This window comes from Fundulus heteroclitus, chromosome 9 (assembly GCF_011125445.2).
Source record: "Fundulus heteroclitus isolate FHET01 chromosome 9, MU-UCD_Fhet_4.1, whole genome shotgun sequence".
NCBI classification, from domain to species: domain Eukaryota; kingdom Metazoa; phylum Chordata; class Actinopteri; order Cyprinodontiformes; family Fundulidae; genus Fundulus; species Fundulus heteroclitus.
The window spans coordinates 31,708,051-31,731,178 of record NC_046369.1 but is presented as its reverse complement, the minus strand read 5'-3'; the positions used below and the strand labels follow the sequence as shown (position 1 = coordinate 31,731,178).

Here is a 23,128-nt window from a genome sequence, read left to right as displayed (position 1 = left end):
GCAGACTTCAATTTTCCCATTGACTGTGGCATCATTGTTGTGATCATTTCTGGCATACAGCTTCTGAAGAAAAAAAATCTGGCGTGAGGTTCCCTCCCCTTCATTTCTTCAGTGGAACAGAAACAACTTAAAGCAAGCGAGTAAACGAGCGCATCGGACACAACCTCGGTCCAGAAGAGGGCCTGAACTTCAGGATAGAACTGCACATAAAGGCAGAGGGCTCAATCAGATTTACATCTATTACCCAAAGAAAGATGCAACTTCTTCTCTGCTGCACAGGGCTTCAGGCTCCTGCTGCTGTTACACAATCTCATGGCAACATACAGAAAGATGCTGCATTAAATATGAGCAGAAAGATAAGAACTGCAGCTGCATATCAAACAGGCATATATATATATATATATATATATATATATATATATATATATATATATATATATATATATATATATATATATATATATATATATATATATATATATATATATATATATATATATATATATATATATATAGTACTTGTATAGCGTTTTAACTATTCTGAAATAGCCTAAAGCACTTTACACTAGTCATTCATACACACATTCACACCCTGACGGTGGTGAGCTAAGTGTGTAGCTGCAGAGAGCAGTATAGCGTTAGTTCCCAGGTGAGCAAAGATAATCTCATCACATGACTGCAGCGCCAAGAAACTAAAGTTGGTGAAGTTTTGTAAATTACACTTCCTTCGATTCAAGGAATTAACTTTTGGGTTGATTTTAGGCAATAATGTGGCTTTAAAGCAGAAATATCAGCTTGGTTTATCAAGGTAGGGCTTTGTTGTGAAATGCCCGTTATGCCTGTTCTCGCTGCGCTTCACCCAGCATTAGCTAAGCGGGGATCAAGCTGTACAGTAGATGTGGACTCCAGGGGGTGTGGCTGTTTTAAAGCTACCGCTGCAATTCAATCTGGTGACATCCAATAGTTATTATTGGGTTTATTTTAGTGTTAATTTATCACTAAGATTAAGGGATGAAATTAAAGTGAAGCTAAATGCCGAGTTCGTTTTATTTAACGATAATATCTGACTAGTGTGATGGAGATTATTTGGAAATTAATAATTTGCTCGTTTTTAATATTGATGCTGGAAATATTGCCAAAATTAACGAGAACAAGCCTGAATGTAAACATGCTCCCCTTTTTCACACTATAGTTTAAAATCTTTGTAAACATTAAGCAACATTATATGCTTGCAGTTTGAAATATTGTTTTAAAAACATTTTTAAAGTAAAAAAAAAAATCTACTTTGACAGAAATATTAAAACTAACTTCCTCAGTTAAATTTAAAATGTATATTTTATGGAGGATCATTTATTAAGCTAACAAAGGAGAGTGACAACAAGAGGCTATAAAGAGGCGTTCAAAGGTATGCAGACAAGCAACTGAAGTGATGATGGATCATACAAAAAATGATTGTGATTAGTTGAAAAAAAAACAATCCATAGATTAGTCAACTATAAAAATAATAGTTAGTTGCAGTTGAATCTAGTTGTTGAATCCATTTGGAGAAAGGAGGGAATTTCAGCAGATATCTTTGAGCTGATTGGCTGAAGCGACACCTAGTGCCCACCTACCAAAGGCTGGTTTTAGCCAATCACGGTATCAAATTAAAACGAATGCAGCAGACATCATGAGAAACCACAAGAAGGTAAGCTAGTAAAGGCGTTTCGTGCTGCTCTACCATCAAACAACATTGTGACTTCTTACTAAACAGATGTGATGGCAGCTGCTACGCGGCGTCCTCCTGCGCTGCCATGTTTGTGTTGGTTCAGCTGTGGGCTCAGCAGCTCTAGCGTTCGTTGTACCGGTATGTCCCGCCTTAAACCTCAATAATGCAACGTGATTGGCCCAAACCATTTTTGGTTCGGGCACAATGGGTTGAAAGCCGCAGCGGGACAAGATGGATTCATCTTGGTGGCAAGGTTACACTGAACTGGCCCTGACCGGTTCACTGATCACTGAAAGAACGATAGCTTGAACACTAACAGATCATCTTAACATCGACACTCTTTGCTGCAAATGCTTCACTGAGTGAAGCGAAAGAGAATTTGGGCATCAGAGAAATGTTCAAAAGTGGAGTCAGAGGAAACATCAATGTAAGAAGCTTTTTCAAAAGGAAACTGATTTCAGCATGTAGAGACATTTTAATGTACTATATCTAATAAATATCTTAATGACCACCCATGGTGGGAAGGCTAAAATAAAATATAATGCTGTCGTTATTTATGTGTGTAAAATATTTCTCAGACACATCTGAATGCCCTAAAATCTGTTTTCCACAGACCAGAGGCTGGAAATCAGTCACAAAATTCTGGTCAGCTCGCTGAGAGAAAGCTTTGCCCAAAGCCATTCCTCACAATGATTCTCAGTTTTTTATCTGAAGAACATAACTTTTAAAAACAGCTTTTTTTCGAGGCAAACTCTGTGAAATAACGTGAGATTTTTTCAAACTGAGAAAATCCAGCGTTTCAGTGGATTACTTATATTTACTCAAAGAGGCACCAAAAAAAAAAAAAAAAAGGTTTACATTCATTCCGGAGTTATAAAACAACATAAGGTACACTAAAATCAGAAATATCAAAACTCTTCAACACACCATTGGTGAGATGAAAGAAAATTTACTTTAAATGTTATGACAAATCTGTCCTAAGAACAGAGACCGTTATAAAAAAAAATTATGCAACACTAAGGAGTGAGCAGAGATGTCTAGATGATGAGACAGCACATCTAAGCAAGAAACATAAAAAAGTAAATAATCAAAGACAGAACGGAGCTCCAGAGGCAAAGATAGCCATCACTTAGTCTGCGCAGCACAATGGTCAGAGCCAGGTCTGTGCGCTGCTGTTCACTTAGAACAATAACCCTGTACAGGAGGCCCACATCGCAATCAGCCCAGGAATGTGGAAGAGGAAGCACGGGGAACAATGCGCAGCGTTCCTAAGCCGTTCTGGGTCCCCACCCGTTTCTGCCCTGTTCTGCTTTCAAGCTGGAGAAAACAGGAAAACTAGGGGGCTAAAAGCCCTGGAGAAAGCGGGCCGTTCTGCAGTCAGCTGAGGGGGCCGTGGTGCACACAGTCAGCACTAAATCCACCACAGTCACTGGGATGGGTCTGGGCAAGCATTAATCTGAACTGTAACTCCACCTCCGGCTGTGAGTAAACAGTCTGTGGTTCATGTGAGGAGAGCTGACCATACCAACAATGTTATAGTGCCCTCTGTTGGTGCAACCAGACACCACACTGTGGAGCAGCAGCAGTGCAACACCACCAGTGTTGGCTTTGGTGTAAACATGGAAATGCCAACCAAATTTTCCAAACCGCCCCCCCAAAAAAATTTAAAGTCTAAAGATTTTTAGGACAAACTTTGAAGTCACATGTTTTTTTCCTGTTTGTTTTCTAAAGCCAAGTAGTTTCAATAAACTTTTGAACAGATGATGTTCAAACGGTGTTAATGACACTTCCAAAGGTTTAAATAAATAAAAAAAACTAACAAATACAAAGAGCATCAAGTGTCCACATAGTACCACTAAGCAAATGCACACTAGTCAGACCTCGTCCTCATGCATGCGCCTGGATTTCTACTCTATGTTGGTTCAGTTGAACAGCATCTGTCCACACACAGAGACAGATTGGTCAATGAAGTCTCACAGAGGACCGTCATGTCCTAACAGTTTGTCAACAAGTATTTCATTGTGTTGAAGAATAGATTAACTGAATGAGGAAAACAGAAAATCGCCCGAACTCTACTTCTTAAAAAAAAGAAAAAAAAGCATCCCTGTTGTTTCTCTTTTCTTTTGTGCTTGTGATCTGACATCCACTCATGATCGCCTGCTGAGATCGGCGCCACCCGCTGGACGTGAGCAGACCTTATGGACCGGTACTTATGGCAGAATTTGCCTCTCACAACCTCCCAATCAAGAGGTACGAAAGGTATGAATTTGCCTCACTATACATTACGACTTTGTCCACCTCTTTAGTTTTCAGGTCCCATCTTTGCACCGGTAAATCAAACTGAAAGCTAAGGCTACGTTCACACCGCAGGGAAACGCGTCCCATATTCGTCTTTTCCACGGCGGTGTGAACGGCCCAATTCCGACCTTTTCACACACACCCAAATAAAAATCCAATATGTGCCACTTCCATATGGTACTAATTCAGATACGTATCGTATTTTTCAAAGCGTCCGCTGTCTGAACGGTCATGTGGCATTTTATCCGTCTTTCACATCACTCTCCTGTCCACACACTGTAGTAGCGCTCCATAGAAGACCGGTGTTAATAGCTGGGCTTCTAATAGTAACAAGGAGAGATGCCATGTTTTTTTTCCCCACATTTTTTATTAACAAAACTTTATTTAACACTTCTAGAGATAATTACATTCACCATTACTTCCGTGAACAGCACACTGCTCTGTGACGTCTCCTTCTGTTATCTGCACCTGCAGGTTACTTTGCGGTCTTGAACCGTTCAGACAGAAGCATGACGACGGCTGCATTTAATAGTAGTATGGCCACTCCAAAAAAAAAAAAAAAAAAAAAAATCAGATTTCAGCAAAAAAAAAAAAAATCTGAATTGAGCATCAAGCCAAATGGCACAAACTGCATAGGAAAATGTCTATGCGGGGTCCGCTCTGTCCTGAATGACGCTTCATGAAGCAATCTGCAAAGACTCTGGTTGTCACCGCTGAGGAATGTCAGAATGTGATCTAACCAGTGACTAAAAAGTGAGCCTCATTTTGTCTGGTGACTGCTCACAAGACCATTCCTATCTGCTGAAAAACCGGACAGCGTGTACAAAAAAATATTTTAGAAAATATTTTAAAGCGCCACAACACTACAGCAAAACTCCACCACCAATTTGGTTGTAAAGGAGAAACATGTGAGGCAGGAAACCGCAATGCCATCAAAACAAAACAAACAAAAGACAAATGAGCAAAAACAGAAGTCAGCTGAAAGAAATGGGATGTAGGTAGAGAAAAGCCACACAAGAACTCGCGTTAACACCCAGAGGAGCAAAGGCTAAGTGGAACCAGGCTACATCTTGGTCCGGACTTGTTTCTTTAAGGTACCAGTGGGCTAAAGAGAAGCAATCGGTTTAAAGGGGGATTCAGTGTTTAATCCTGAATCTGCATTAGCCATGGAGATGAAGCTGAGACCGCAGTTTTTGTTGCCATCCTAATGTAAGATATCAAGAAGACCACCTGAACAAAACAAGCACATCTCCAGAGTCAGTGATGATGGGTAAAGGCGCAGGGCAGATGGCGGCATTCATCTCTACAGGAAACACGCAGCTGGACACTCAACCCGGTGTCGGCCCGACATTAATGAAGTCGTTTCTCAGGATGATAATGAATTTGCTACAGAGCAAATCAAAGTGAGCAGTTTTCGGGAGAGGCACTTAAACCCGATGAGGTGGCCAGCTCAGGGTCCAGATCGGCACCTAGCTTTAAACTTATACTGGACTTTAGGGCTGCCCTATATTGAGAAAACATGCTAATGTGATTTCATCACTGAATATTGCAACCACTGCACAGCCTGACCAAAAACAGGAAAGGCTCAATGTCAGACGGAGAGAAAAATGTCTTTTTATACAGTACAGAAATATCTGCTTTCAATAGTATATATTGAAAGATTTTGCAACGCTCTGACCGATACGTTTACCTAGCCAGCCTCTATGTGTGGTACTGGAAATCTTTCCAGAAATATTAGAGCAAATATCAGATCAAACTGAGACCTAAGAGACTTAAAAGAGGTCAAATAGACAAGAAAACAAATGTCTGCCCAAACAGGACTAAAAGAGGGAGTATTCAAACCTCCTTTTCCACAGTACTTTGAGAAGAGCGGCACACAGAGAGAGAGAGGGCCACCGCGGTAAACCCCTGCAACATACCTTAAGGCCATAGAGCAGGGGCTTGACTGGAACGACACGGAGACCCCCACCGCCTCACGGCACAGCAATCTGAAAGGACAAACACAAGTCACACGTGGCCGACATGACATCAGAGACACAAACCGGTCGTCGGCCAACCGCGTGATGTATGTAAAGCCGCGCGTTTGGTTTTTTAGACGCGATAACGTTTTAATGAAACATCCTGTTGAACTTTAGCGCTGCACCGGCCACATTTGGTCAGAGCCGACGGTTCACCGTTTGCCTCGGCCTGGCTCGCTCCGTGTTGCGACAGGATTACGGCCCTCCTCCTCCTCCTGAGCAGAGTAATAATCTGAAGATTACCACTACATCCAAGAGGCAGTTATGTAAGAATTCAGGGTAACCGCACTCTTCTTCCCTTTTATCATACGAACGGCTAAAAAAAAAGACTCCTTTTATAGTCTTACATGTAGTCAAACATTTGCTGCCGGGGTAGAACAGGCAGCATCATGCTTATTAAGTTAAAAAGGGACATGGAAACGATCCCATTAGACATGAAATACATTTAGAGAGAGAGAAAGAAAAAAAAAAAAGGAAAAAAGTAACAGAACACTAGAAACTTCTAACTTTATCAAACCACATGCAAAGGAAGGAAGAACGAGCCCTTAGTCAGAGCAGCCAGACAGAGAAGTTGAGGTGTGAGAACTTCAACACTTCGCTGAGCAGGTCAGCGAAGGTTGACAGCAAAGCAACTTTCAACCTTAAGCCCTCGTCTCGGCACGCACGCATCCCACCCAGCGCCAAAAAAAACAGGCTCGCAACAACCCCCCCACACCCCACCCAACCACAAAAAAAAGTTACACTCTTAGCAGCCCTGACTTGTTTCTCACGGTGAAAAACCTGTGAATAATACATCACACTTCCTGTTCCAACTCAGCGACTCCAAAAAAAAGACAACGTAACCACAGAAAAAGGGCAAGCCAACCGTGCTGACATCCTGAACGCTGTAGCAGAACCGAGCCGCAGACTCAGCTGCTGCGCTACGTCGACGGCACTTCTTCATTCTGCCTGCCATAAAACGTCTCAACTAAACAATAACAATAACAACAATAATGTAACAGCCAAATGAAGGTTTCGTTATCTTGAGTTATTTAAAACTGCCACACATGAAGTAGTTTCCGGTTTTAGGAGAAAAGCCACGGGGCAGGCGAGGCTGAACTGATCAATGGTTAACTGAGCCTCGTCTGCTTTATTACCCACTGGCCTTCCAGGAAGCAGGACCTTTTCCTCACAACCATCAGGTTTATCTTTTCTCGACCGGCTCTAGTTCCTCACATTCGTTTCGCCACATCTTCTAGAAGATGTTCTTCCTGAGAACGTGTAGAAAAACAGCTCTGAGACGTTTAACACGCGACATTTATTACACATTCCTTATAAAAAAAAAAAAAGAATGAGGCCAGGCCACTGTCAGAAATGGTGACAGAGTATATCTGGCTACATCCTACACTACAGGACAGGCCCTGTCTGCTGTAATCCCAAACGCTTAAGCTAGAACATCCCTGAATTCCTCCCATCAGAGGCGTACAGGAGTCTACACCATTGGCATGTTCTAGATTGTCCTCATTTCCCCTCCAACTCACAAATAAAACCGGAGGACTTGGGTCATTCGGCACTATTAACGCCTAAAACCAGAGCTAACTTTATTTATAAAGGCACTCTAAAAAAAAACAAAAGACTGATTAAAGCAGATGAATAAAACAGGAAAAGTTAAAAGGATTGAAAGTAGATGAACTTCAAGAAGCAGCAAGAAAATAAAACATAGACATGGAAAAAGAAAAATTAAAATTAACAATTTATACCGAGTCAAAAGCCACAGAGAAAAGATGGGTCTTAAGAGCAGCTTTAAAAATGGCTGGTGAAAAAACACGAAACTAAGCCAGGGCCGTCTTGAGGACAAAAACAGGGTGTTTTTCTTTGGCAGAGGCAGACCCAAACATCAATTATGCTACAAACCCTCTTTCCAAAAGCCAAGGATAATCTTGCTCAGCAGGGCTCAATTATAGGTTATTTCGAGCTAGACTCTGCGCGCTACATTATCCCAGGTCCTCCAGCGCAATAAAAGGAAAGAATGCTGAACTTAAAGCGGCTGATGTTGAGATCTAACTCAAGCTGCAGAAAGAAGAAACCGCCGGGATTTATGTGGTGGACCAAGGTAGTGCATATTTGGGAGGAAGAAGATGTCGTAAAGGAAAGAGAAAAATCTAAGAAGTGTGATGTTGCTATTAAGCCCGGTTTACTCTGATACCACTAAATGAAGTCCAGTGCAGCCGATCCAAGTTACCTTAAAGGGGACACATCATGCAAAATCCACTTTTTTAGGCCTTAAATACATTTTATTGTATACTTGGAGTCTAGGAATGCAGAGAAGTGCCTTGTTTAGATTTAGAGTTGCTGTCAGACGAAGCTCAGAACAGGGACAAAAAGAGGGATGTGAGGATAAATTAACGAGGAATTAAAACCAAAGTGGGTTTATCGTTGCTAGCGCGTACAACAGGTGGGGGACGCCTAAAGGCTCCCACATACTGTGAGCTTGGCGGACTCCACGCTGACTCTCTGTGGACGTTTTACCCTTCATAGTCAAGCGCACAGCTGCCTGCCTATCTTGTGGCAAATTCCTACAATTCCCACACTTTCTGCCAGAGGGACGAAGCGGGGGAACGGATGGTAAAATGTGTGATTAGCTAGCTGAGCACATAGAGCCGTTTCTTTTCCAGCAGGTTCCCACCACACACCCATCAGTGAGAACAGAGAGGGACTGATGCTGCCGTCCTTGCGACCGCCTGCTTGGAGCAGCTCAATGTATCAAACTTGGTGTCACATATAAAACAGTTTGCCGCTGAGAAGTCGTAAGAATTGAGATGTGCATGTACCTGAAAGCACAGACCTCTGCGGAGTGAACTACGCCCGAGTATGTGAGGACCTTTACATGAATGCACTTCTAGTTTAGACATTACTGTCAGGCAGTCTTGTAGACAGCTCAAGAGTCCAATCAGGTAGTGACACTGTGAACCGTAATGATCCGAATATCCATTGAGCGGAGCGGCCTAGTTGCTAACCAAAGTCGTACTTATAGGTTTTAACAGATTTTTGAGCACATTGTCCCACATAAAATCGGTCAGTAAGCACAACAGTAGTCATATATAAGGCACACCTTCAATTTTTGAGAAAATGTAAGGATTTTAAGTGCATGTTATAGTCCGAAAAATACAGTATAAAAAAATAAAATAAAAAAAAAGAAAGAAAGAAATAGGGCATGCCCTGAACTCCTCCCCAACCATTGCACAATCCCTCCTCCAAACCCAGGAAGAGAATCGCACAGCTACAAACCTGCCGAGACATGGCTGTCCACCTAAACTGACAGGCCGGTCATGGAGAGCGTTTGTCCTAACCTGCAGGGAGGCCCGTGACCTTTAGAGAAGGCCCAAAGATCCACAGATCAGACGGGACAATCTGGGAATAGGACAGATAATAGCTGCGTCCTTTTGATGGAGACTAGTAACAGAAAGTAGCAGGTTAATAAGATTAGCTCGACACTGTAAATAGATCTTCGGGGAGTATGAATGAAGAGGCGCACGCAGCTGAAACTTGCAGTTCGGAGCATTCATTGTAAGCGTCAGCGAGCAGAGCAACAATCTCATCTGTAATCCTTATTTCGGGCAATTGCATTTAATCTTGCCACTTCCCACCTCCTCTGGTGCCAAACGATGGGTCTGACACAAGCAATGACGTAAAGTCGGATCAAACGCCGACAAATGGATCCGACACGTATCAGATCAAGGATCGCAAATGAAAGTTGCCTGGGTCTGATTTGAAAGAAGTGGAAAAAAATGGATTTGTAGTGTTCAGATTGTCATAGAACAAATAGAGTATCACATGTGGTCAAAAAAAAAAAATTAACTTAGCTGGTCCCTGAATGTACCATCTCTACTCAGAGACACGTTGCTGTTGAGATACTTCCTTTCACCCAGAACAAACAGAGCTGATGGGACGACAGATGCAGCCGTTTAAGGTGAAATCCTGGAAGAAACTCTGCTTGAGGAACATATTCATGTATTAGAATGGTCCAGACCAGAATCCATTTGAGAATCGGTGCAAAGAAGGCCGTTTCCAGATGCCCTCCTTCCAATCTGACATGAGCTGGAGCGACTCTGCAAAGAAGAAGGGGCAGAAATGTCTCTAGATGGTCAAAGCTGGCCGAGACACCCCCTAAAGGGCCTGCAGCTTTAAATGGGGGGAAAGGCGGTCGTACAAAGTTATGACTCAGGCAGGCGGAGCATAATTGGCACTGCATAGCTTTCACATTTTTGTTAATACAGAAATCTGAACACCGTGTTCAGAAACGTTGGAGTTGGCGGTTGTAAAGTAGCGAAAGTAGAAAAGTTCCAGACGCTGTAGATTCATAAGAGTCAGAGAGATAATGTCTATACCCACACCGTTTGTCATCAACTGCATTCAAAACATAAAGCATCCCGCTTTCAGAGAAACGCCTTTTGTTTTACCTCAACGTTTGAATTTTAAACCTGTGTTTATTCACAAGAATTCCCCACGAACAAGTGGATGTTGAGCACCAATGTGCTCCGAGTGCAACGCTCAGCGCCGGACCTCGCTGCCTCTAAAGTTTGGGCCTCGCATACAGCTGCTAAGCAAACGGAGAGTTTAGCCCCGTCTGTGCAGTTCCTCAAAACGGCTATTTGCTCAGGTGTCTGACGATATCTACATGACCAAAGGCAAACACGCCGACCCACACCACTCCAACCGTTCGGTCCAGGTTTAGATAAGATCCAGCTTTGCGATCACGGCAAATGGATGTCAGCGGGCAGTCCTGGGGAGGTTTGGAAGAGGTTAAATCGGGACGTCTCTGCGCCATTAATACTGGAGCGGCACAAGCAGAAAGAGAAGAAAATGACCCAAAAGGGTAAGACTGGATAAAGTGGGACAGGAACTGAGACACAAATTAGCAATAGTGAGGCATTCAAATTATTTCCGTATCAATCTGGGTGCAGATTTTGAAATTAAAAACATGAAATATGAGGAGATTGAGTTTTTAGGGATTTGTTGCTGTGCATCACTTGTAGTCTTTGCTGAAATGCTGAGTTAACAGTTAATCCTTGCGAGGGGGGGCGGGGTGGGGGGGTAGCTTAGCCCGAGGCCACCGTGGGGGTGTTTTACAGGGCTTGGTTTTTCCAATCCCCATACTCTGCAAGGCCATTAATGCCTTACCAGATTAAAACAAACACACTAATTCACTGGAGTTGTGCCCTAGATAACCACAGATGGATGGTACGCAGCAACCAAGGGGGATTTCCCTCTAGCTGGTGCACACAAGGGAGAATAAAATACACATCTGCACTACCATCAAAGGCTTATCTTTTTTTTATTTCGGTGTAGAGCGGGGGTGTCCAGCGAAGCCTTGTAGGTCATTGCTGGCACTACACTGATTAAAAAATGTGGAGCTCACACAGCGACGATAAATTGTAGCACTTTATCTGTTTAACATTTTGAAAATGTTGTCATTCCAAACTGCAGTTTTGTTTTAGCCGTAACGCTACGTGATACGCCAACGCAAAGTGGTGCATGATTATGACGTAGAAAGGCGATTATACAAGCTTTTTAGAGGTGACTTGCAAATGTGTTCAGCCGTGCTGAGTCGGTACTTTTTATTTCATGCTTTTGCTGCAGTTCCAGCCGCGAGTCTTTTCGGGCCGTGTCTCCGACGTTGAAGTTTTGCAAAACAGCTCAAGCTCAACCTCGCCGGATGGCCTGTGAACATCAGTTTTCCCACTCCTGTGTCACAAATTAAAAAACGAGCCAACTTGGCCGATCAAACACGTGAACTCGCTTTGACTGGAATCATGCTGTCGCAGCTCTGCCAGAGCAGCCAGGGTCACTGTCCTGCTGGACGGCGAACCTCCATCCCCGTCTAAAGTCTTTCACAGCATCCAAAGGGTTTTCTTCCCAAACCGCCCCGTATTCAGCTCAATCGTCCATCCATTCAACTCTTGACCAGCGAGGAAAAGCATCTGCCACAACCCGGACGAGGCAGTCGTACCACTCTTTCCGTTTTTTTTCAGAGGACGGGTTAAACTGTGCCCTGTGAGATGTTCAGAGCTTGGGACATGGAAAAATAACCCAAACCTGGTTTAAAACGTCTCCACAATTTAATCCCTGGCCTCTCTGCCGGCTAACTCGGTCTCTGTGATGCTGCTTGTTTGCAACTGTTCCCCAGCAAACCTCGGATTGAACATAAAAAAAAAAAAAAGTTAAAAACATGCATCACTCTCTTTCCACTTGACGAACTTTGTGCTTGTTTATCATATAAAACCCAATGAAAAACTGAAATCCGTGCTGGTAAAAGGTGGGAAAAAAACAGAATGGAGGGTATAGACGCTTTTAAAAGTCGCTGTACATAGCTGTCATCAAACTTGAGCGACAACAAGTACGCACAGGAAAAAAAAAAAAAAAAAAAAAAAGTTGCAAGTACCCAGAGCATCATCCAGGCCGACGCGGTCCTGGGAGCATCTTATCTGACGCGGCGCCTTCCTCGTTCAATAGATGCCCATCTAACCCCCCCTTTGAGCCGCACAGCAGACTGACCCGATTCCTTTCCGCCGGTATCCAAGCGACGCTGAAGCAATGCTTTGTATCCGAGCAGGAGGAAACATCCAGTCCTCGGTGCAATGTCAGATGCCAGGCTGAAAGTTCGCCTAATGTTATGCTGTTGCATAAGAGGCGCCGTGCTCAGACGTGTTGCAGCCTCTTGCCTTCAAAACCTACACTTATTTAAGAACATGCGACGTGGCCTTACATGGTAAAAAAAAAATACCAACTCAATTTTTATCGTAGCTTTTTTTTTAGTAAGACTAGCTACTGCAGCACCCCCTGAAAAAAATAAAACTGTACCTTAAAGCAGTTTGCTTGTTTTTGGTAAACTTCTTTAGCGAGTTAGGTCAGAATGTTTTCTCCATTACAACGAGACACACTAGTTAAGACCATAAACAACAACAAAAACATAACAAATAAGGCGAACGGGACAAACAGAAGGCTTTAGTTAGCAGCTAGCCTCGGTGCTAATGTGGAGCGAGGAGCTAACTAGCGCGAGCAACTTGCTCCATCTCACCAGCCAGTTGTTAGGGCTAACGTGACGTTCCGCGAGCCAACAACATGGCAACTATTAGCGGCCAAAAGAACTGCCGGCCAGCGAGACAATCAGTGACAACACGTACGCGAGCGGTGTTTACCCTTTAACTTGCAAGCAGAGGGGAGGCGATCAACTCTCACAGCAGCAGAACAGCCAAACTCCTTCTTTTAGCATGCTACGGCAGCCGATTTTTGAAGAGCTAACGTTAATCTCAACAAAGTTGGTAACTCAAGTAAACGCCAGCTGCGTTCAAAAGCAGTCGCTTGTTTTGTTTGTTTCCGCAGTATTCGCAAAGTTGACGTTACTTACAACTTTTGCTTCTGCTTCCTTTTAGTTGAGCTAGGTCGCTAGCTTGCAGGCGTTCTTTTCATTTGCCGAGCGAGCTTGAACGTCCTGGCCCTCCTCCATTGGAAGGATTTGCTTAGTGGTGTGATTTTTTTTCTTTTTTCTTCGCAGTCTGTTTGTGAGTCGGTAGAGGTCCTCTGTCAGAGCCAACGGCAGCCTTTTGGCCCCTCCTTCTTGATTATGATTGGCTGTAAAAACGTTACGCCTACAAGAAGGACACGTTTCTGATTGGATAGATTACATTGCGTCGTTAAGCTTATTATTTGTTGATTGGATAAAGTGTTTTGGAGGACCGCGTTGGTAGAGATGAACATTTGATTTTTTGTCCGGCGTACACCGATACGTGCTGTGATGGGCGGCGAACTCAATGGAACTACAACCTGGATAATTCAGAATTAGATATAAAACAAGTGGCTTCTTTTTTCGGTAAATAAATTACATTTATTTATACTTGAATTAAGGGTCAAGTTTAAAAAAAAAATTGACGTTTGTGTCTGCAACGTGACAAGATGGAAACGAGTTCAAGGCTTATTAATACTTCAGTAACACTTTAATAAGGCACTAAATACTGTTTAACCTTCGCCTTTAAAGGGAATACATACAACTACTTGCAAATATGTTAAGTCATTAAAGAAAAATCTGAAACGAGTCACTAATGTTTTGTTCTAAAAGAGCATATTCAATAGTGGGTTTTAGATATATCAAATTAGCTTTGGAAAAAAAGCATAAATAGTTTAAACACAACGTGTTGGTAATGTCGAGGGTCCAACACTTTGTAATTAACTAGGTTGAGGTAATCGTTAGAGCATATAATTTTCACACCTTTGCATTCTAATGTGATTGGATCATAGTCGGAGTAGTTGGCTAACATGAGGTGTTTTGTTACATCTGTATGAAGCAAGGATTTTGACATTCAATCATTGTCTCTGTGTAGCCGCTGTCAAGTGTTTACCAGAACACAGAAACAGACAAAAGGATGTCAGTGTTTTAAAATCTCTCATTAGATGTTTCTGTTGCATTCGTATATATTTGATTTCCTGCTGCAGACCGATTTATTTCAATGAGTGATCTACCAGTCAATCGACTGGTGATCGAAATCAGCCGGTTTTCTGTTAAATGGTGATCAACAGGTTGAAATTGAAATTTTTTTTATTTGTTTTCCTGTACATAAAAGGTTTTGCAATCCCTTGCTTTTTAGGGATTAATAACAACTAACTCTGACATTAAATCTGCAGCACCCTTTTTCTTTTACTTTCAGTTTTGTTAAATTAATTGCTAATTTTGAAAGATACGCTGACAATTGAGGTTGTATGTGTTGTAGGCTTTGGAAAGAAAATCTGAATCACCAGTTCAAATTAAAAAAAAAATTGATCTGGCTGGTATTAGCCTCTCTTCATCGAATCTCTTCTTGATAAAAATAAATAGAATTTGTTGAGAGACTTGTATCTCCTAGGATCATTTTTGAGACCACCTACTAACCAGGCATTAACCCACACTGGAATTTCTATACGTCACAGAGATGATCAGAGGTCCAGAATACATCCTTGATCTGTTTCTGATTAGGATTTGAGGCATGAAGTTTTACAAAAGGGTGGCCAAGTTTCAGGAGTTTTGTCATACCGTTGTCTTTCATAGGAGGCTGAGGGAAAGAGCCTTGAATAAGTGATTGATATTTAAAAGCAGTCTGCTATGGACACCAAAAGTTGGATTCAATTGAAATGTTTTTTTTTTTTTTCAAATAAAAAAAGACAAGAAAAACAATTAAAATCTATTTTGTCACTCAATGAAACATGTATGATGAATTGATATTTATTACAAAAAAAAATAAAATATCCTGAATATGAATCTGCTCGGCTGTTGGGGACAGAGAGGTGGCCTGCAAATCCATGAGGGGTCATTGGGCCCCAACAAAGGCTTTATGTTGGTGACATCACTAACTGTGTCTCACTTCCACCACACGCTTATGGTACGTGACGGAAAGCCATCCTAACCACATATAAGGTATTTAAATAAGCAAATAGCACGTATTCTGCTACAGACAGGAAAGTCAAGAAAGGTGTGCAACGTTGCAGTAGGAGGATGATCAGGCGTTGCAAATAGATACATTTATACTTAGTGTGCATGGATAAAGAGCAAAGTTTTCATCATTTGTTGAGCTGGAAATCTGTAGCCAGAAAATTATAATGTTGGTTAGCTACTCAAATCATGTTAAATGAAGCATTGCGTCTGTGTGGATGTTGATCATTAAACCAAATAACACTACAAAAGAGACTTTGTACTGCTTGTTCACATGTTGGCATTTATTCAGATAAAACAAAACCATAACATGCGCATTCCTACTCTAGGACTGATAGTATTCTCTCGCCCTCTAGTGGATGTTCTGGAGGAACAAAGACGACCGAAAGGCCACCAGAAAACGTCCATGAAGTCTACGTGGATTTGCATTTGATATGCAAAAAATGCAGCAACCGGTGCTTTTACTGCATGTCCTCCAAACAGCTGCTTCCTTCCCTGATGTTGGGGTTGAGATAACATAAGAAAGGTGAATGCAGGGGTCAGGTCAAAAGAAAATCTGGTGAAGGTGTTGAAAATGAATTCAGTTTGCTCTGATTTTTCACTGCTCCCCTTCATGTACCTTTAACTTGAAGCTTGGTCTGCAGGTGCAGCTTGAGTTGTTTTCTTGCATTCCTCACACTCATGATGGCAGTGTCTGTTGAGATTAAAAAAAAGATGCACATCCGCACGTGATTACGTTAATCTGTAGCTGAGAGGAAGTGGCAGGATAAACTCTTTGGGAGACCCAGCTCTGTACTGGGATGCCCCCTATGCCAAGTGCAGGTGATGGGAGATACAAGGAAGTGTGAGGAAAATAACATAATTGATGGATGATGTCGGCCCCTGAGCAGCAAGATCTGATGGCCACACTCCAAACGAGTCCTTTGTCGCTTGTTTGCCTGTTTAGTTCATAATGATTTGGTTCTGTCTTGTGCAGGTTGCTGAATGAATAGATGACTCAAAAGTCCGTCAATAAACAAAAGCCATATTTCACTGCATTTCAATGAATCTGGGTTCTTCGATTAGATCTAGTTAAAAATTTAAAGTATCTGGACTGTTCACTGTTGATCAGCATTAATTGAGATTCTTTTGAATTTAGGTTTCGATTTAAGAACTCTTTCTTCTGCTTGCGAAAATACAAAAAGAACAATGCTGATGCTGTGGACAAGCATCAAAACTGCAGTAGGTAGACTGGTCAGACCCGGAGTGAACTGTTGTAAACTACTTACAGATTCTATAAAGCACAGCAGAGATTAGTGAAACCTTCATCGGCAGAGAGCAAAGGTTACATTAATATTTTTACTTCCAGAAATAATTCACGTGTGGGTGAGCAAAGACATACTGTTTGACTGCTTGGGTGGAAAACACTGGTAGTCAGTAATGGTGACAAATAACCATTCTGTTAAAACATTCCCATTCTAAAAAGACCATAAATAGTAAATACTGATAAGCCACCGAGTTGCCCACCTGCGTCCTGGACCAGAGGGGCCTCTTCTGGACCAGGGCCCTGATCCCGGGCCATCTTTAATACCGAGCTCCTGGAACTTGCTTCGACAGGTTCCAAAATACGAAGCCTTTCCCACTGCAAAGCCGAGGATCCCCGCAACTACAAAGAAGAGATTACACACTTATTATTTACTTATTATCATAACGACAAAAAATAAAAACTGTCACGTGACCAGAGGGGAACAAACCTGCCAGTTTTGGAAATGGGCCAAACCTGGCTGATGATTTCCAGACACCTACATCAAAGAAAAATACATTAGCTTTATGAACTACAGCTAAAAAAAAAAGAAGAAGAAGCAGTTTTCATGCTGTTTTTTGAGAAATAATGGAGGAGTGGGGGACTGAATGTGTTTACCGTTGTAGATGAGACCACCAGTAGTAGCCATGCTTCCCAGAGACAGTGGAAGAGCTGAATAAGGGAAATTAGATTAATGATGGCAAGAAGCTGATTAAATTAAGACAGTGATAGAAGCATAGTTGGAGAGGCACCAGTCAATTAGCCAGAGATCGGAATTGGCCAATTTTCCCTTGATTGAGCTCTGTCTGGCCATCATCAGGTTTCCTTTTCATGCACCAAAAATAAAAATAAAAACCTACTATTTTCTGTCTGTAAATGAATTATACAACAGCTTGTCTTCGGATGCACTTTTGTCAGTTTGATAAAAACCAAAAAAGGTTAGGCACATGCTTTTGTGCATAAATGAGTGCAATGTTGTAATTCCTTCGATTTCTGATGGATTCCAAGCCATCTACATGGCTGCAGCACTTTTTTTTTAATCTGGTATATGGTACAATCTCTGAAAAACAACAACAACATCAACAACAAATCGGCATTGGTAAAAACATCTGGATTTGCAGGTCAGACCTCAAAAATAAAGTAAACGCACGATTAGAGCATCTCTATGTTATTTCAGTAAGGATTAAAGCTATGCTCTCTGCTCAAACCACTCTCGAGTTTTAAAAGCAGTAAAACGTCTGGCTGCTGACGGCATCTACTGTTCAAATGTTTCCCAAAGGCAATTTCAGGTTTCGTCTGGTTTCGACGAGACCCATGGACCTCGCGAGCCTTCCGGTCCTTCCGGTCCCAACCCAATCGCTTCCCAACCTCGACCCTTGGAGTGGCAGCGAGACTCCTCCTGATTAGGCGGAGGGCAAAAGGACAAATACAGGAAGTGTTGGTTGTTGCCGTGTCAGGGTGAGATGAGTTCATGGCGACAGAAGAGGAGCAGCAGCTGCATGGCTGATGGGGAGTGGCGGGACAGAGCATACAGATTAAAGAGGATTTCCAGATAAAACACACATGGTTTTCTTTTTTTTTTTTTTTTAGGACTCTTATTGAGCCAACAGTGGTCAGAACATTCCTCATCCACATCCTGGGTAACCTTTACCTCCGCTGTAGTCTTTTGCTACATGACTCATATCTAGATCTGATGGCTTTCGTTCAGCAGTTACTTTGACAAATCGTTTGTTGTTTTTTGCCACTCTTGTAAAAGCAGGTCTGGTTTGTTTTTTTTCTATCAGATTGAGCTTTATCTACGGCGTCACTCTGGACACTCCCAGGCGATGCGCCGCCCAGCCGCGGCCTGAAACAAAGAAGCGTCTTCTTCTTCGCCCATAAGGTTTTTGCACAACTGGACTCGTTTCATCCCATTTAAAAGAGAACACGTTCGCATATGGAAACCCTTTTGTTGTCTCAGGTCCTTGCTCCAGCAAGGAATGTAAACACAGGTTTTAGTGAACAGGGCGCCGCTGACTGATGAGTACTGCTCCACTGCTCCTGAAGTGCGACTCCTAAAGGCTTAAAAAGAGTTTCAGAACTGTTAAAATATACTGATGCCTGCTTATAGTTGAAAGGAGATTACCTCTGTACCAGAAGCTTTCCTCTTGGCACTCTTTCCAAACCTTCCTCACATCCTCCCTGTGGACATGAGCGTCACTCAGAGGACACTGGGAGACACACACACAGGACAGGTTAGGCATCATGTCAGCCACACAGTTGCACACGACGGGCCCCCGGTGACCCCAATCGTGTCCTCTATCATCTCTTACCTTCCATCCCTGTTTGGCCGGAGCTGAACCCGGACCAACAGCAGTTCTTCCCTCTGCATTCACTGTTGTGGTTTGCCCACTCGTTTCAGAACTCATGATGGAGGAGCTTCCTGCGCTTGTACCATAAGCTGTACTCCACAACCTTTTTCACTGCCGTCCTTCCGCTTTCAGATCAAACTGAGCAGAAAGGCTCCTCCCTGGACTAGTTTTTAAACTCCACCCCCCCCCCCTTGAAAGTACCGGTGACACACGGTGCCTTTGTAGGCAACTCACTTTAATAGAGATAAATTATTGCATAAATCACTTTGATCAGAAAAAAAATGCATTATAGTTCGGCACCTGTGAGACTAAAGGTCGTCACTGGAGCTTGCCGGGCAGGTTGTAATCTCAGATATTTACTGCCCACTCGTACAAATGAGCAAAGTGCAAACACAAAAGCTGTCACTCTTTTTACTTTGTGTAAAGATTTGAAAAAACACATTTTAAACATGGAAAAAAGCCCAGAGAAAGGTAATGGAAAATATACTTTACAATTTATTTATACCATAATTCTAAGCAGAAATCTTAACAAAAAATCAAACTTTACAAAAAAGCGATGTAGCAAAAAATCTTTCAACCTGTCCAATCTGGACGCAGTAGACAAGGACTCTGCCGTTCAACGACATACGTACCGCTTGAAAGTGAAAGGAAAAGGATAATGAAAGGTCATGACTTTTAAAATAATTTGCTAATAAAAATCTCATGATTTGGCCATGCATTTGTATATTTTTCAGGTCTGAGTGTATTTATGGTGTCCTTGCTAGTTGCCTTGCTGCAGGGTGAACCTCTGCCCCGGTATCAGGTTGTGTGCAGCCTCTAACGGGCTTTCTTCCAAGATTGTCCTGTTTTTAGCACCATCCATGTTCCAAACAACTGTAACCCGCTTCTCTTTTTCCTCTGAGGAAAAACCTCCCACAGCCTGATGCTGCCACCACTATGTTTCACCATGGCATAGTGTGCTGAGGGTGGCATCAGGTTCTAGTTTCTGCCACACGTGGCATTTTGTGAGTTCAGATTTTGTCTAATGAGTGCTTGCTTTGTTCTCCAGGTGACATCTGAATCCAATGGTTTTTATTGACTATTGAACAATAAATCATTCAACATCAGGGCGCTCAAGTGCGAGCCACCAGAATTGACCAAGACTCCTGGATAGATGTCAAAACGTTTTCAGAAAAACTGAGCAAAAGTCCGGTTGCCTCCAATTCAAGAGTGTTTGATGTTGCGATGACTTGGATAACTGGGAATTTGCACAGGTATGTTTCTGCTTCTTTTGTGTCAGTCAGTTACATACGTTCCTAATATGATAAGATCAAGGCAAAGGAATCGTTTTCCAGGGTACTGTAACATTTCCATGGTCCTGCAACAGCATCCCACAAGCTGCCACATGTTGACATATTGACAGGTGAAATCTTTCTGGTCATTGTGACCTTATACGTAGAGTAAAATTACTCATTAAGCTAAGCACGCCTTCTTTTGAGCACGGCCTTTAGTCTGATTTCCACAACTGACTTTTTTTTTTAAGCAAATGGAACATCTAGGCAGACTGTGAGACTCAGAGATAAACACCTGGGTAACTTATGATTTAGACAATACCTCAGCTGAACAATCACCGCTTTATCATGCAAACATAATCTAAATTTTAGTTTTAACTAGTGAAGACAAATCAGAGTGCCCAAAAGCTTATATTATCAGTGCTATCACTGCTTCAGAAAGTCACTTTTGTACATGATGAACTTTGTGCGTACCTGTGGGGAAACTATTTAATGTGGTGATAAAACAAAACTCGAAAACAAGCATTTTCTAATGGGGGATTTTTAAATACATAAATATTAGATATTTTTTAAGGTCCTACAAACCTCAACTACTAAATACTTTAAGAATACCATAAAAATATAAAATTTTCAATTTTTTCAAGTAGGGAAATAAAATTACCCTGTAAAGCACTCTTTGCTGAAGAATAAGCATCCCAGAGGGTTGATGTCTGCCACCTGTGTTCCTTATGACTTTTAAGTGGATAGCATTGGATTAATGGTTTATGGTTATCATAAAATAGAGCATGGGTTCCCAAACTCTTCAGCCTGAGACCCCCATAATAACAGTGCCAGGGACTGGTGACCCTCTTTTAGAAGGTGGGATATTTTTTTTTTTTTTGTTGGGGGGGGGGGGGGGGGGAGGCTTTTGAGATTAAATCATAATATTATGATAATGAAGTCATAGAATTATGAGAATAAAGTAGTATTTTTGTAAGAACTTTTACAAGAAAGTGCAGCCATCCCCCTGCGTTAAAACGAGGAACAATGAGCCCCTCTTAAAGTTATACTTTGGTATCAGTTTAGCAAATAAGGAAATACTAAATATTTTGGCACATCAGCATCAAATAATCTTACTATTTCCAGGTCTTGAGACACTTTGGGAACCCCTAATATAAGGAATGAAACAAATCTCACTTTCACATTTTTATTGGTAGGGAAATTGAGAATTGTCAAACTTTTCATTTTACTCCAAAAGTATGCCTTAGAACATAAGTGTAGTAACAGGTTTTATTTTAGATTTTTTAAAAGTAAAGGAATAACTATTTGTTGAAAAAGAACTATCTGGAGTTGTGCAGCCAGGACCAGAGAATGCCACACATCACTCTCATTAAGAAAACACTACCCTAATACCAAGCGACATGCCTGTCTATACTGCAGAAGGTAATATCCTGTCCATCAATTACTTATAAAACTTCTATTAAATTTTGCTTGTGTTTACTTTACTTTGATTCTTTCTGTGTATCAAAATCAAAATTATATTTGAAAAACAAAAGTTGGCAGGAGAGGACTACTGGTTTTTCTGTTTTAAATAAACAAAATTAGAGCATTGTATGCATTTTCTATCTGTACACATCTAATTATACTTCTTATTTATGCACCCTCCAACACTGTTATCCTGAGGTAGTTTATAAGAACAGGGTGAAAGTGAAAGAAAATGCAGTCAGAAAATAAATGGTAAATAATTTGAAGATGAAAGAATATAAACGAAGCAGGTTTCATAAGACAGTCAGAATGTTAAATGTCTGCGATGAAGGGGTGTTAAGAGCTACAGTAAAGCCAGCCGCCTTTTCCATTGCCCTGCTGTGTTGATAGTGAGCAAACCCATTCCATGCTTATCCTGTAGAGTCAATTAATAATCGAACAACCAATCAGATTTCATCGTGGGCTGGGTTTTAGGTTTGCACGAGGGCAGTTTGTTGATTGACATGCTCAAAGTGCGGCCCCGTTCGTTGACCTCCGACCAATCAATTTTCTTTGAGGGAGGACTCAAAAATCTATTTTTTTTGAAATGTCACTTACAGCAGCCAATCGCCGGTAAGGATAGCAGGACGGCCTGCACAGCCAAGTTTCAGTCACTGGGTGCGCACTATTTGTCAGCCGGCGAGGCAAGCGGCGGGCTGGGCAACATTTGCGCACTCAGAAGCCAGGGCATATCCTGAATACCTTCCTCAGACACACATCATGCATGTGAAAGCACCAGAAAGCCACCCCAAGCATTTGTCTGGCAAACATCACAGACATTCAGATACAAGTTGTCAGAAGTGCCAATTAATGGTTTATACTTGTAACTCTTGCTATGTTTTCTATGCGTGGCCGCCACATTGAAGTTGTTTAGTGACGGCCTACCCAATTTTAGCGTGTTTTATTTGCAAGTCCAAAAACAGTGAAGATTGTGATTTGCTTTTATTGCTAACTTATGGCATTAAATGGAACCCCATACTAACTACCGTTTACAATAAAGGCTAATTTTTATGTTTCTGTCCCCATTTGGTGTGTTGAAACACTGAAGGATGTTCACACACAGATGCTGTTCAGTGTAGTATTCTACGCGTGGAACTAATTTAATGAGATATAAACTGTTACGAGGACTGATAGAAGGCAGCCATATTGGATACTACCTTCCTGGTGTATTTCGACTGGGAAATCAGAAGAGCTGACTTCCAGCATCCAACATGGCTGCTTTGCATGTAAAACACAATAAAGGTTTCAGTTGAAAACA

General features: G+C 41.9%; 2 protein-coding genes across 3 annotated transcripts in view; both read right to left on the bottom strand.

The window, feature by feature from the left end:
- The window catches only part of fryl (furry homolog, like), an 89,763-nt gene extending 76,197 nt beyond the window's left edge, over positions 1-13,566 (bottom strand). Inside the window, exons 1-2 of one of the 2 annotated variants that reach the window (XM_021315736.2) lie at positions 13,412-13,566; positions 5,926-5,994 (exon numbers count right to left, since the gene is read on the bottom strand). The gene's annotated coding sequence lies outside the window, so the exon portion shown is untranslated. The remainder of the gene's footprint in view (positions 1-5,925; positions 5,995-13,411) is intronic. The other variant, XM_021315737.2, reaches the window with a different exon arrangement.
- A 2,166-nt stretch (positions 13,567-15,732) lies between these two features.
- Positions 15,733-19,238, bottom strand: ociad2 (OCIA domain containing 2). Its single transcript, XM_012861092.3, has 7 exons — positions 19,058-19,238; positions 18,871-18,955; positions 17,364-17,417; positions 17,197-17,244; positions 16,970-17,108; positions 16,083-16,157; positions 15,733-15,958 (listed from the first exon to the last, which is right to left on the bottom strand). Exons 1-6 carry the CDS (start codon positions 19,151-19,153, stop codon positions 16,085-16,087), a joined length of 495 nt encoding a protein of 164 aa, XP_012716546.2. The 5' UTR covers positions 19,154-19,238; the 3' UTR covers positions 15,733-15,958; positions 16,083-16,084.
- Between the last annotated feature and the right edge of the window lie 3,890 nt (positions 19,239-23,128).